The 12189-nt window shown below is 35.3% G+C and overlaps 2 protein-coding genes and 1 non-coding gene across 3 annotated transcripts; all 3 read left to right on the top strand.

The window, feature by feature from the left end:
• The first annotated feature begins 1519 nt into the window (after positions 1–1519).
• Positions 1520–3687, top strand: LOC103339134 (calmodulin-7). Its single transcript, XM_008242421.2, has 2 exons — positions 1520–1723; positions 2939–3687. The coding sequence occupies exons 1-2, from the start codon at positions 1648–1650 to the stop codon at positions 3310–3312; spliced, it is 450 nt and encodes a 149-aa protein (XP_008240643.1). The 5' UTR covers positions 1520–1647; the 3' UTR covers positions 3313–3687.
• Positions 3688–8724: 5037 nt separating this feature from the next.
• Positions 8725–11925, top strand: LOC103339133 (vacuolar-processing enzyme-like). The gene is made up of 9 exons (XM_008242420.2): positions 8725–8888; positions 9459–9623; positions 9814–9970; positions 10177–10262; positions 10338–10537; positions 10801–10849; positions 11059–11265; positions 11378–11575; positions 11661–11925. Exons 1-9 carry the CDS (start codon positions 8751–8753, stop codon positions 11793–11795), a joined length of 1335 nt encoding a protein of 444 aa, XP_008240642.2. The 5' UTR covers positions 8725–8750; the 3' UTR covers positions 11796–11925.
• Positions 11926–12040: 115 nt separating this feature from the next.
• On the top strand, positions 12041–12113 carry TRNAE-CUC (transfer RNA glutamic acid (anticodon CUC)). The gene has a single exon. It is a non-coding gene; the product is annotated as a tRNA-Glu (tRNA).
• Positions 12114–12189: the final 76 nt, after the last annotated feature.

Here is a 12189-nt window from a genome sequence, read left to right as displayed (position 1 = left end):
TAGAACTCTTAATATAATAGTTGAACGCCTATGATAACCGTAAGTCTTGTAAAAAAATATGTTAAAAGTATTACCAAGTAGTTGAATTCATTATCGTGGAATTAATCTTACAAGTATTATCTATGAAGAACTTGCAATATGGTTATTTTACTAAATATGGGTGTGCATCTAGAAGGACCAAAATATATCATACAAAGATGGAGATGATAGATAGGTTTGGTTTAGCATAATTATGTAAGAATCAGGGTAAAAGTATTGCTTATGAACTCTAATTCAAGTGGCATTCATATGTGATGAGCAAGTGAGATATTATAAGTTCAAATATTTTTGTATGTATATTTCAATCCAATTTAGAACTATAATAAAAAGAACCTTCTTAATTTAATTCAAAACCATAACTATCCAACAAAAAATGACTATTTCTTCATCCTTGATTTGAGATTTTTTTTTTTTTTGGGGTAAAAGATTTGAGAAGTTTTTAATTTACCCAAATATGAACAAACTTAACTGGTCCAAATATAAAAACATAAAAAAATTTGTTAATTTTATAAGCAACTTATGACACAATTTGCTTAAAATCATGTATAAAGAAACTGTTGTATCAACGGAGTCTAGCCCAGTATAAAGGGCCTTAACTTGCAGAATAATAGTCTCATGTTTCAACCTTCATTTTGACAGCGTGTGTCATAAAACTCTTTTATCTCAAAATCATTTGTATAAAAAAATTAAAAAATTAAAAAGATTTTTTTTTTCCGTTCCGTATCGATTGCCTTTTTAATTTGTCAATATGTCCAAAGTGACCCCCACTTAACTAGTTTTAGTTATTTTTAAATATTAAAAAAACTATTTTGAGTTATTTTCTTTCTTTTTTGGGAATCATATAACAACATAAACTATTAAGCTAGTGTGTGCCAATTGGTTTTTCTTTTTCACTTTAGAATTAAGAGAGAGAAAATAATTTGGTTGTTGTATGCCATGAAAATAGGACTCATGTTCTTATTTTTAATTTTGACTTTTTAATTTTTTTTAATATGAAAAATTGTTGATTTACTATAATATCCTTCTTTTAATGAAAATTCTAATTCTTAATAAATTCATTAATCAAGGGTAATTTTTTGTATTTTGAATGTTTCCATGCGTTTTACTGTGTATATATATATGTATGGATAATGCTAAATATTACTTAAAAAAACCCTCTAGAAATATTAAAATATAAACAACATTTCAAGTCTACATCATATTATAACAACAAAAGAAAGAACCAAAAATAGTATTTTGATAAGCGCATATTTTTTGGGTAAATAATAATATTGTCATTTTATTTTTGGTAATTTAATATTGTGAAATTTATTAGACGCGTCTGTTTCCACATTCAATTTAGAAGTCGCTAGAAAAAGAGTCGCGATATGGACAAAACAGTCATTTCGAAAGAGGAAAAAATGAAAGGCTTCGAGGGCTAAAATGGTAAAGTTGAGATGCGAAAGGAGATGCGTTGGACTGATATAAAACGGACACTCTTCTTCACTTGTTTGTCTGAACGAAAGAAAATCTCTCTCTTTGTTTCTTTTTCTCGCAAATTTTTGTGTTCTTGATTTCGAAGAGAAAAGAAAACGCAATCTCAGTTTCTCGGGAAACAGACAAGCACCGATGGCGGATCAGCTGACCGACGATCAGATCTCTGAGTTCAAGGAAGCCTTCAGCCTATTCGACAAGGATGGCGATGGTTAGACTTAGATCTCCCTTCCAATATTTGCATATTATTCGTATTTACATGTTATGGATCGTTCATCTATGCCAGATCTAGGTCTTGTGTTTCTGATTTTGGTTCTTGTTTTTGTAATTAGGGTTAGGTCATGTATTGGGTCATGTTGTATATATTTTCTGCGTTTAATTTGACTTTCTGCTGCGGAATTTGGATCATCGATTTTGAATTTTTCCTTTTAAATCGTGATATTTGGTTTTGCGGATTCATTAGCTTTGGAAAGGAAAATTTGTGTGAAAAAACGTTTGAAGTTGAGCGATTTAGAAATGGTTAATCTTCTCTTTGAATGGTATTGAGCGTTTTGATTTGTAAAATGGTAATTAATCCCGGATCTTTATGAAATGATTATTTATTTGAAGACCTGTGAAAAGTACAACGACGTTGAATTAGTTATCATTTTTGTCATGCAATAACTCCAGCCATAAATTTTTCTTTGTTGCATAGATGTGACATAACAGAGTGTTTGAAGCTGTAAGTAAAGCCTGTATTGGAAATTGAAGATTTATTGTGTTGGATATGTATTTTTCTTGTGGAGATGTAACTTGTGCAGGTGGCTGTATATTTTGGATTTATGTGCTTGTATACGCGATTCAAGTGTCATATTGTCGGATTGCATTGTTTATGCTTGTGTTGTAGGATGAATAATTGTGGATCATGTTAGTTGGATGCTCTAGTGTGATTTATTTTCTTTCAATTCCCATGTTCTATACTTTCACACAGAGGTAAATAATGGGCTAAATACATCTCTTGTGGATGCTTGGGTGTTTTATTATTGTTGATGCTATGAATTTTTAAAGCAGCTCTTACAATTGGTATGGTCTGTTTTTTGACCATGTATTGGTAATGGCTGATTCCATACGTTTCTATGCGTGTTTACACTCGTGTCTTTTGTTGTACAAAGGGAATTTTGCATACCATTTTTCACTTTCTCAAAGGATATGAAATGCCACTAATTTTTGTTATCATCTCGGAATCTGCATACCTTGTGTTCTGTTGTTGTGCTTAATAGATAAGAAAGTTGGTACTGGTGGTGAGAATTTAGCTTAGTTGTGTTCCTCTAATAAAGATGATAATAGTAAGAATTTAGCTTCTTCAGTAGTTTTCCTCCATAAGCAATTATCTGCTGCCAATCATAAGAAGCAACTTATTGCTGTTTCTAATAATTTTAATATGCAGGCTGTATCACTACCAAGGAACTTGGGACTGTGATGAGATCATTGGGGCAGAATCCAACTGAGGCAGAGCTCCAGGACATGATTAATGAAGTGGATGCTGATGGTAATGGAACCATCGACTTTCCTGAGTTCTTAAACCTGATGGCCAGGAAGATGAAAGACACTGACTCTGAGGAGGAGCTGAAAGAGGCTTTCAGAGTTTTTGATAAGGATCAGAATGGCTTCATTTCTGCTGCTGAGCTGCGCCATGTGATGACAAATCTGGGGGAGAAGCTCACTGACGAGGAAGTTGATGAGATGATTCGTGAGGCTGATGTTGATGGTGATGGCCAGATAAATTACGAGGAGTTTGTCAAGGTGATGATGGCTAAGTGAGAGTTTCAAGAAACCTAACTCACATGATTTTATGAACCACATAAAAAAAAAAAAAAAAGAAAAAAAAAAAAAGAGAGCAAGGGTTGGGCGAACGTGCAGAAATTAATATGGGATTCCTAGCTTCCATTTTTATGTTTATGGTTTTTGTAATCAAATCTTTGAAAAAAAGTAGTAGACTCTAGTGGAGGTGGTGGTGTTTTTGCCTCCCTCTTTTATGTCTTGTGACAATGGTTTGGCAGTTCAATTTTTTTCTTTTTCTTTTCCTTCTTCCAATTTCTGGTCTATTGTGAACTGTAACTTTCTGAGAGGATTCAATGTTCTATGTTGGATGGATGACCCATTTTATTTGTAGGCTACCTCTTATTTTACAGCAAATCTGCGTGTCAATTTTTGAGCAAAACCATATGATGGTTCTCTATGTCATGATTTGTGAAAGGTTGAGCTTGATATATATGATTTGTCGTATGTTGTATAGTTTTCCCAAAACTGTTTAGCAAGTTGTGCTTGAGCTCGATCTGGTGTAGCAGTCGATTGTGTGGATCTGGTCTACACTTTGCAATCCCAGAAGCACCAGTAGTCGTAAATTTGGATAAGGAGAAGAGCGCAAAAATGTGAAAACTTGGTCCTCAAGCTTGGAATTAATGTATGTTGTTGAGATCAATGATACAACATATTTGAGAAACTAATGCGTTGTCTTTAATTAAAGATTCTCCAATATAGTATTTTTCAATTAAAGATTTTTCAACATTACTATATAAGACATTAATTAAAAATGATGCTTTTGTATTGCACAAATAAAAAACGGATACAAGGTGACAAAACCAAGCATATTTCACCAAAAAATTTCAATACGCATGAGCTTCAGAAGAATGGTGAGATAAATGTTCAACAGAAACAATCCAACAATAATTTTGCAGAGTTACTATTTGTTTATACCATATCTGACCAAACAACTAGAAGCAAATCTAAGCAAGGCAAAGAGTCCCACGTTGGAATATGACAAGATGTGTAGACTCCCCCTCATCTATAAAATGAGACCACTCTCCACTTAGGAAAGGATTCTTGTGTTGGACTTGATCTTTAGTCATGGCCTTCTCCTTTCTTACCTTATATTTAGGTCCAATCCCATGTACAAATGTAAATACATAATATTATAATAATGATAATATACTTCTCTGTGGATGTAGTCCATTCATTAAGGGTGAACCACGTATCTCTTGTCTTTTGTATATTTATCGTTTGCCCAAATCCTCACCTTCACCCATCATCCATCACACCTCATCACTAAGTTGGGCTCAAAAGTGCCAAAACATTTTTGAGCGTCAACACTACTCACTATAGCATTACTAACTACAACATCTAGAAAGATGGTCAACAATATTGGAATGCATCAATTCAAACATCTAGACCTTCTCCTTCGCTCAGGTTTTTATCCTACTAGATTTTTCATGATAAGGTTTTAATGAGGTAGTGTCGAACGTTCTATATTATAGATGGACATGTACTCTTTTTCCCTTCGTCCAGGTTATTTCCCACCTTATTTTACTGGCAAGGTTTTTAACGAGGCATATTCCATACATGGTGGATGAATAGGGGAGTTTTGTAAATTCAAAGGTTATGGATGACACCCATAATAGCTACCATAATTACTAATGATTGTATTTACAATATTTATCGGTTTGTTATTATGCACTGTACCCTACCAATTATGGGTGATGAATGATATAAATAGTGGGCACCAAAATGAATAATATACAAGTGAGTATGAGCTACTTTGTTATACTACAATTTTAAAAAATTTGAAATTTTTATTAAAATTCAGCATCCTCCAAAACCTTATTGTCACATAATTAAAAAATGAAAGCATATCATTAGCTGCTTTTTCTAATTGATTTTCATCATATTGTTGAGGCCCAAAAGCATTTAAAGCCCAATATGACGTATGAAATAGGGATAAATTGGTCACGTATTAATTCTAATTATATTTTCGGGAATTAATTCGACAAAATAAATATGTACACAAGCTTTTATACAAATTCTAATAGCATCCATGTCATGCCAAAAACCTATTCCTTTAATTCTGATATGTCACTAAGCTCGGTCACAAAAGCCCAAGTCATTGTAACACATGCCCAAGCATTCCAAGCACATGCCAAATAACTCCATGTCACGCTAATACATTTTACCTATGTTAATCACCTACCAAGCTCACATGAACCTAAGTAATGTGGTTTACGAGGTTTGCACAAGGGATTGTGGTGTGGAAGGTTACGAAGGTCCACAAGGCCCACAGAAGCTCTTGGATAATGGAGACTTTGGGCTAGCTACTTGAGAGAACCAAAGTCCAAGTCCATTACTTGGAGTTCTCCAATGTGGGTGAGCAAATGAGATATTCTTCAAGCACTTCCTTTTACCCATAGAAAATAGTTATTTTCCAATGCCTACCTTTACCTGCTGAAAATAAGAATGTCCCAATGCTCCCTATTACCCACTGAAAATAGACTAGCTCCAACACTTCCTTTTACCTATTGGAAACGAAAGAGAGCCTTCACCTTCTATAAATTGGGAGGCATTGCCCAGGCAAAACCAACTCCTTTTGGTTGCTGCAAGCCTCTCAGCAACCATGAGAACTCTTCCTTCTCTTAGCTGCTGCAAGCATTCTAGCAGCCATCACAGTCATTCCTAAGCCATCAACCTCGATTCTTTGACTGCTGTAAGCATCCTAGTGACCATCGACCAATTCACTTGGCTGCTGTAAGCTCCCAACAGCCATCACAACCATGTTTCTTACTTTCTCATCCTTGAAATCCATCATCTTCTTTATAAAGCCTCACCAAGCATAACTCCAAGCCTTTCCTTCCTCCTCATACTCTACCAAGCTATAAACACCATATCCTTCAAGCCTCAAGTTTTTCCTCCTATCCTCATTTTCTTGAAACTCTTAAATCCCTATAGCCATAGCCATAAACCAAAAATTCTCAACACCCAAACTCAAGCATATCCAACACCAAGTCAATCACATGCATTCCCATTTGCTAAACTTGTGGGTCTTTAGCTCCCACACTACAAGCCCTCATGCCAAGCTCACACAATCTCGGTACAACATCAACAAATTATCTTCAACCATCTAGAGCACGACCAAGCAATCGTCAAGCTGCTGGAAAATCTACTCAAGCCACTCATCCATTCATCACCATCTCTCTCTCTCTCTCTCTCTCTCTCTCTCTCTCTCTCTCTCTCTCTCTCTCTCTCTCTCTTAAAAAGCTCCATCGCATATTTGAAACACCCATCCTCTCAAGCTAAGTTGAAACCATAGTCATCACCTTCTTGGTAAGAAAAGACAGACATCGCAAGCTCATCGTCTGGATGCCTAAAACACCCAAAATCTCAAGCCTTAATCCTTTCTTTATGCTCATTTTCTCTTAGAAGACCATGCTAAAACCTGAATATCACCCAAGCATTTTTGTAAATCACCATCCTAAGAGTCAAGCATCATAGTTAACTTTATTTGTTTCAAGAAACCCATTCAAGTTGGTGGGAGCAATTCCAGAGCTGCCGAAACATATAGTCCAGCTACAATTCCAAGCTTTTACCTTTCCAACTCCTCTCTTGTTAAACTTATGGGCTCTTAGCTCCCACGCCACAAGCCTCTCATGCTAAGCCTAGTAATATCTTGATTCACCAAAGCAAACTTTCATGCCAAGCCTATACAACATCAATGAACAATCTCCAACTATTTTCAGAGCTGCCGGAAACATCAACACAAAACTTGCAGTCGTTGGAAGAACAACAGAGTACTCCCCTAGGACTTGCTTCTCCTTTGGGATGCCTTGGGCCTAGTTCTCACTAACTCGGAGAAAGGGGCAACGAAGGCTTGATTCATCACTATATGGTGGTCCACGAATCAACAAGCTTAGACAAGCCTTTCGACGAAAAAAGACCCCAACACATATAAATTATTCACAATAAGTGATTTTTCTTATATGTTACGAAATAGGTTGGGCTTTCAAAAATATCAAAATAATATGGACCCCAATAACCACCCCAATGACCAATACCAAATCGGCACTTAGCTTAGTATGATTATTTGTTTATTCTTTTTAGTGAGAGCCACTAAGTGTATTCGGGGTTGAGGTCTCCAAACACTTTGTAAACACTCTAATTTATTGACAATTGATTTGTTTGCTCATACTGCTCTGAGGTTGTACTCAAGTGACACTGGCCATGAGGAACTTCATTAAATTATGTATCTTTCTATTTTCTTGTTCTTGGACTTATTTTCTGTGCGTTTTTTCTTGGATTCAATCCTTAAGATTTAATGCTTCCGGCACTTATGAAGACTAAGAAATTTTTGTCATTTCTAACCATGTGATGATTTCAACAAGGTGCTTCTCTTTTCAATTTCCAATACATAATGGGAATAAGAGGAAATGAAATAGGATAAACAAGGAATGAGAATATAAGACTACCCCCTCCTAGTTTTTTGTTTTTTGTTTTTGCCAAAGTTAGGAAGTGGAGGGGGGAAAACTCACACACGAGTACCATGGGGACTTGAACTCAAGACCACTTGGGAGCACACTAAGGACCTGGGCCAATCCAACTAACACCCTATCGGTAACTACCCCTCTTAGTTGATCCAATTCCTAATTTGTAGGGTATTTGATTAAAGTTTTTAAAGTTAGGCCCTCGTATTAAATAATGCAAATAAATGTAGAGAAAATCAAGAATGGAAATCATTCCATTTCTTCTAATTGTCGTTACTTGTAATGTAAGTTCGAATAAACAAACAAAACCATATCAAAAGGAATAATAAAATAGGTTTTTTATCATGTCCCTTTTCCTTCTTGTTCCCATCTTTGTTTTTCACTTATCATGCGAATACTTCTAAAGCTCGATGTAAATTTCTTGAAGCTGAGTGTTTTAACATGAGGCGAGAAAAACATGGGAAGAAAAGACATAGTATGAGTTGTATATACGAGTGGACTAGAAAAAGTACAGGTTGCCAAAGCTTAGTTTTAAATTAGCTTAGATTAGTCTGCTAGCTGGCTATTGCATAAGCTAATTGGTTGCTAGCTTTGCTTTGTATTATACACAAATATATATTGTGGAAATCGAAGAGGATGTGTGCAAGTTTGAAGCCTTGCATGTATAGTCGTGACAAATTGATGAACTTTTCATTCAAAAACAATTATATATCTGGTTTGCATTGTATTTATTGAAATTAATTTAATCCATTATCTTAACTTATACCTCTATCTTGTATCGAAGTTTCAGTCTCTCAACCATTCATTTTCAACTAAGAAACCCTACAAATATATAGTTGGTTTGGTTTCACTTGTTAATATTATTGCAAAGTCATGATGGCTGGGCACCTTTGTGGTACATTTCTTATATTCATTGCAACCTTAAGTCTGATTTGCGCAAATGCATCCAAGTTAATGCCATCAGAATTTCCAGAGGATTTCATCATTCATGTTGACAGTGGCTCATCATCATCTACTGCGACTGAGCAAAATGGAACCAGATGGGCAGTCCTAGTTGCTGGTTCATATGGTTATCAGAACTATAGGCATCAGGTGTATAATCAATTCAATAAGGGCCAGTTTGATAACTATTTCAATTTTAGTTTTTAGTTTTTAATTTGTTAATTTTTGTGCTAGTATGGAGGGAAAAGACGGAGAATGGAAGTGAGAATGAGAGTGAATGTGAGTGAATATGTGATTGAGGGGGAAGATGAGAGCGGAGGATAGGAGGGAGGAATAACAAAAGTGAAAACAAAAACTAAAAAATTTTGGGCTCATTTAATTTTTGTTCTCGCGTCAAATTGTCTAGTATAATATACTTGTCTTGCTAGACTATGAATGTCGACTCTTGATTATATTGATTTCGCCAAATTTTGTTGTGATTCATATGGTTTGAAAAAATAAGTGTATTTGTATAACAACATAGCCTTACAAGGTAGCGTCACTCGTCCGATATATGTACACACACACATATATATATAGTAAGACAAAACAAGTGATTAGTGCCATATAATTGATTAGCACTTTAGGCCTCTTATATATATGTATTCATATTGAAATGGAACATCTAATTTTTTTTAATTATAATTATTTTTCTAAGATAGTTTGTGGGAAACATTGCAGGCCGATGTATGTCATGCATATCAAATATTGAAGAAAGGCGGATTGAAAGATGAAAACATTATTGTTTTTATGTATGATGACATTGCATTCAATGTTCAGAACCCTAGACCTGGTGTCATCATCAACAAGCCAGATGGTCCAGATGTTTACGAAGGAGTTCCCAAGGTTTCTTTACTTTTCTTTTGTTAATAAATTTTAATTAATTAAGATGAGAAAAAGAGAAATTATTTAGTGTGACAGTAGCAACACGTGACATGTTAATGTAGTGCTACGAGTTGATTCGTTTGAGCACCTAATCTCAGTTTTAAAATAAGTATACTGGTTTGTTTGACATATATACACTTCGCTTTTGCAGGATTATACAGGAACCAATGTGACCGCTGCTAATCTTTATGCTGTTATTCTTGGAAATAAAACTGCTCTCACCGGGGGTAGTGGCAAGGTTCTAGACAGTGGTCCAAATGACAACATTTTTATTTACTATACAGACCATGGTGCCGCTGGAATAATCGGTTAGTAACTTACATTAATTAATCTAAGAATGTAATTTCTAGCGAGGAGTTTGTAGCTAAAGTTGTTAAGAGCAGTTATATTCCTATACCCGAGGTTCTGTGTTTGAATCCTCCTTCCCAAATATCACACGTATAGAAGAAATTTACATATTATTAGTGTACATATTCAACCTACAAACCTTTTTCCTTTCAATGATCTGGTGTAGGGATGCCTGAAGGCGACTATGTTTATGCAAACGATCTAGTGGATGTTCTGAAACAGAAGCATGAAGCCAAGTCCTACAAAGATATGGTAAAATAAAACTATAAGAAATGGTTTTTTTTTAATGGATTTATATTCTAACTAATGATCTTTAAAAAAACTTAGGTATTTTACCTTGAATCTTGTGAATCTGGGAGCATGTTCGAGGGCCTCCTTCCAAACAATATAAGTATCTATGCGACCACAGCAGCAAATGCAACGGAAAACAGTTGGGGAACATATTGTCCCGGTTTTAATCCTGGTCCTCCTGCAGGATATACCACTTGTTTGGGAGACTTGTATAGTATTTCTTGGATGGAGGATTGGTACGTACTATTTTCTGAATATTATTTAGTCTCAATTTGTTGGATTTAATTCACAACAAAAGTTTACGGGACACAACCAATTAGCTAAACGAGGCCAACAAATGATATTCTATATTAATCTAATCTAAACTATAAGGAGGGGGATTCGAATTCGGGTGCAGAGTGGGGAGCACAACTGCTCTAGTCAACTACTGATTATCTCAATTAATCCTTATCCTTTGAACTGTGATGATTTTTGGTGTTTTTATGTACATGGGGAGCAGCGACATCAAAGATTTGCGGAGAGAAACTTTTGAACAGCAATATGAAGCAGTAAAATATCGAAACTTATAATATCCTCTTACAAATATTTTTATATATTTTTTAACTGCAACAACTGAAATATACGCTATTTTGATTATGTTATTTTTTATGAATTATATACTTATTTCAGTTAGTTCTTTATTAATTATGTCACTTGGTTTTTTTTCTCTCCATTGATGCTTTGATTGGTGTTGGCTACATTTGCAAATGGGATACAGGTTAGAAAGAGAACAAGAAATACTACTGAGGGACTAGGTTCTCATGTTACTCAGTATGGAAATCTGAATCAAGCCAACGATTTACTCTTCTCTTACATGGGTTCAAATGATAACTCTACTTCTTACACCCGAAGTGAATCGTCACCATCGCTCTTAGGATCGATTTTCAACCAACGTGATGCAGATCTCCTTCACTTTTTGGTCAAGGTCTCTGATCTCTCTATCTTCCTAACTAATTTTAACTTCTTTGATCAGCTTTGATGGTTTACTATATTAGTACTAAATCTCAAATGTAATCTCTATTTGTATATTAATCCAGTCGCGTAAAGCTCCGATTGGGTCTGATGAGAGGCATGAAGCTAGAGAGGAACTACGTGCTGAAGTTGATCGTAGGAAGCGCATCGACGGCAATGTAGATAAAATCCGGTGGCTTTTGTTTGGACATGAGAGTAACTTGAAGAATGTTCGACCTCAGAGTCAAAGCCTTGTGGATGATTGGAGCTGCTTCAAGACGCTTGTAAGTTTTTTCAGTTATGAACTAAACGTAGTATACAGACTCTTTGATATGTAGGGTTAATTTGGATACTGATTCATTGATGCAGGTGAGAACTTATGAGAAATATTGTGGGTCACTCTCGAATTATGGAATGCAATACACACGAGTTTTTGCCAACATGTGCAATGCTGGGGTTACCAAAGAGCGAATGATTGCAGCATCAACTCAAACTTGTTCTTAGTCTTTATGACACAGAGATTGGCAAGATTACAGGAAAAATAAATTACTTTTACTTTTAATACACTTGTTGGGAAAATCTCAAATGTTTTTCTTGTAAGTTTGGATATCAAGGTTCCAATAAGATTGCTCTCCAGACAACAATATGATCCCCTAAACTTTGTCCAAAGCAGCAGATAAGCTGCATTAGCAAAACAGGACAATCATGCAAAAAAATATAACTCTCTTGTGGCCGAGAAGTACACAAGTTCCGTTGTAGTCTAGTTGGTCAGGATACTCGGCTCTCACCCGAGAGACCCGGGTTCAAGTCCCGGCAACGGAAATGCTTTTTGTTGAGTTTTTATTTTTTCTTAAAAGCCAAATGATTGAAACTGAAAAGCATCACCCAAGTCATTTTA

The sequence above is a fragment of the Prunus mume genome, linkage group LG8, assembly GCF_029339155.1.
Source record: "Prunus mume cultivar Tortuosa linkage group LG8, ASM2933915v1, whole genome shotgun sequence".
Taxonomy (NCBI): Eukaryota; Viridiplantae; Streptophyta; class Magnoliopsida; order Rosales; family Rosaceae; genus Prunus; species Prunus mume.
The sequence above is the reverse complement of the archived record's forward strand: the minus strand, read 5'-3'. Positions and strand labels throughout refer to the sequence as shown.